This window comes from Nilaparvata lugens, chromosome 2 (genome assembly GCF_014356525.2).
Source record: "Nilaparvata lugens isolate BPH chromosome 2, ASM1435652v1, whole genome shotgun sequence".
In the NCBI taxonomy this organism is placed as follows: domain Eukaryota; kingdom Metazoa; phylum Arthropoda; class Insecta; order Hemiptera; family Delphacidae; genus Nilaparvata; species Nilaparvata lugens.
In genome coordinates, this window is record NC_052505.1 from 43989219 (window position 1) to 43991374 (window position 2156).

Below are 2156 nucleotides of genomic sequence, written 5' to 3' on the forward strand. Positions count from 1 at the left end.
TAATTAATGTCTTTTTATTCTTCAAAAAGTATATTTACAAATTAATAGTGTTACGATAATTTAATGGATATAACCCCTGCATGGATGATTAGTCTGTGTGCAGAGAGGAGTCAAAATAAATCAGATAGTGAAATATAGTGGTTTGAATAACATAAATTGTGATAACTACTTGAGGATAGCTTAGGAATCAGAGTTGAATATGACCAAAAAAATAATATATACATGATTACAGTATAAGCATACAATATTAATAATAGCCAGCTCAACGGCCAGTTAAAATACACTGGTTTGAATGAAAGGAATTGAGATACTTGAAGATAGCATTTTCTCAGCTAGGATATAGAAATTTTATTTTGAGAGGACTCTAATATTTCGCCAGAGATATGCTGGAAAATTTTTTACATGTTCAGCATATTTCTATATTATTTTTATATTAACATATTTTTCCATATTTCTTAGCACTGACGTTACATACTTTATAATCATTCATGATGGTGATGATGCAACAAGTTTATATACTCCCATATGAATAACGCAGATGTAAAATTGAGTAGCACTGGCCTCTGGAGCCTATACTGGATGCTATTGTAAAGAAATCTGGAATACTTGATGTAGTTTTGCGAAATCACAGCTTTTGATGACTGAGCTTAACCACAAATTTTGGTATCAAAAACTGTTTGTATTCTAGATCATCTATCCTTGGTTTTTCTCTTATTTGATTCAGTAAGTTGTAATAGGTACTTTCGTGTTCTAATGCATTGGAAAGAGTTACAGTCAATCGTAATGATGAAGTGAAAATGAAAGACCAAAATATAAAATACAAAATAAAACGAAATTTTGATAAACATCACATAGTGCAGTCACTATATAAATTGGTGCTTGCAATCTATATAGTAGTTCTGAATTATTAATTTATTGACCGAGGGAAGTGAGGTCTAAGATTCAAGTCGACGGCTTTGCATTTATCTTTATGTATATGTTCACATGTCTGAGACGTCGCCGAGGAAGGTAGCTAGAGTTGAGCGCTCCGTTATCTGTGTTCAAGCCACAACTTGACTATTGTGTATTATGTTCAATTCGCTTTGTTAAGAGTGCTGTCGGTAGAATTATGCTATTTCTATCGGTCTGTTCCTGTTTGAATCTGTTGTATTGTTTCTCGTCTATTTTAATTTGACAATTTTACTGCGATTTTTTTGCTGAATTCGGTGGTCGTAGTTTTTTGAATTATAAACATGTCTTCTAACTGTGTTGAATGTAAATCGAAATGTGCCGCACGTTCATCGATTTCTTGTAGTGACTGCAGTAGTTTCTGCCATTTGAAATGCGTGAATATGACCAAAGACGAACTGGATTTTATTATAAGTGAAAAACAAATTTGGCGTTGCCCACCGTGTGCTGCATCAAGAAGATCAAGTATGCAGGCTGTGAGTGATGCTGAAAAAGGTAAGGCCAGTATCTCACAGGTTATATTCATGTTAGAGGAAGCAAAGAATGATCGTAAACGTATGGAGAAGGAAATGAACACTTCGTTTGAATTTTTACATAATCTGGTTAAGGAACAAAAAGAAACGTTGGATAAACAGGCTATGAAAATGAGTGAATATATTGCAGTTATTGAAGAACTCAAACAGGAAAAAGTTAATTTGTCAAAGAAGGTGAAAGATTTGGAACTTAAGCTGGACGAGAGCGAGCAATACTCTAGATCTAATAACATAGAGATTCATGGTGTTCCGGAACAAGGAAACGAAGATTTGTATGAGACAGTCGCGGGTGTTTCGGCAGCTCTAGGTCACAAAGTGAGTAGGGAAGCCATAGACGTGTGTCATCGGCTGGGTAAGAGGAGTGATAACGCTGGTCCAGCAATAATAATTGCGCGATTCGTGAGGCGAGAAGATAAACTGAAAATATTGGAAAAAAGGAGAGTCAAACGTGATTTCAGTACTAATGACATTGGTCTCTCTTGTGCTACTGCTCCTGTTTACATCAATGAAAACCTCTGCTATGGACGCCGAAAAGTTTTTGCAGCTGCCCGACTAGCGAAGAAAGAAAAGAACTATGCGTACTTATGGATACGTAACGGGAAAATCCTAATGCGGAAGGAGTCATCATCCCCTGTACGTGAAATTCTATCTATGGAAGACGTTGCCAAACTGTGA

General features: G+C 35.7%; 1 protein-coding gene across 1 annotated transcript; it reads left to right on the plus strand.

The window, feature by feature from the left end:
• Positions 1–1331: 1331 nt before the first annotated feature.
• On the plus strand, positions 1332–2156 carry LOC111058232. Its single transcript, XM_022345735.2, has one exon. It carries the CDS (start codon positions 1332–1334, stop codon positions 2154–2156), a length of 825 nt encoding a protein of 274 aa, XP_022201427.2.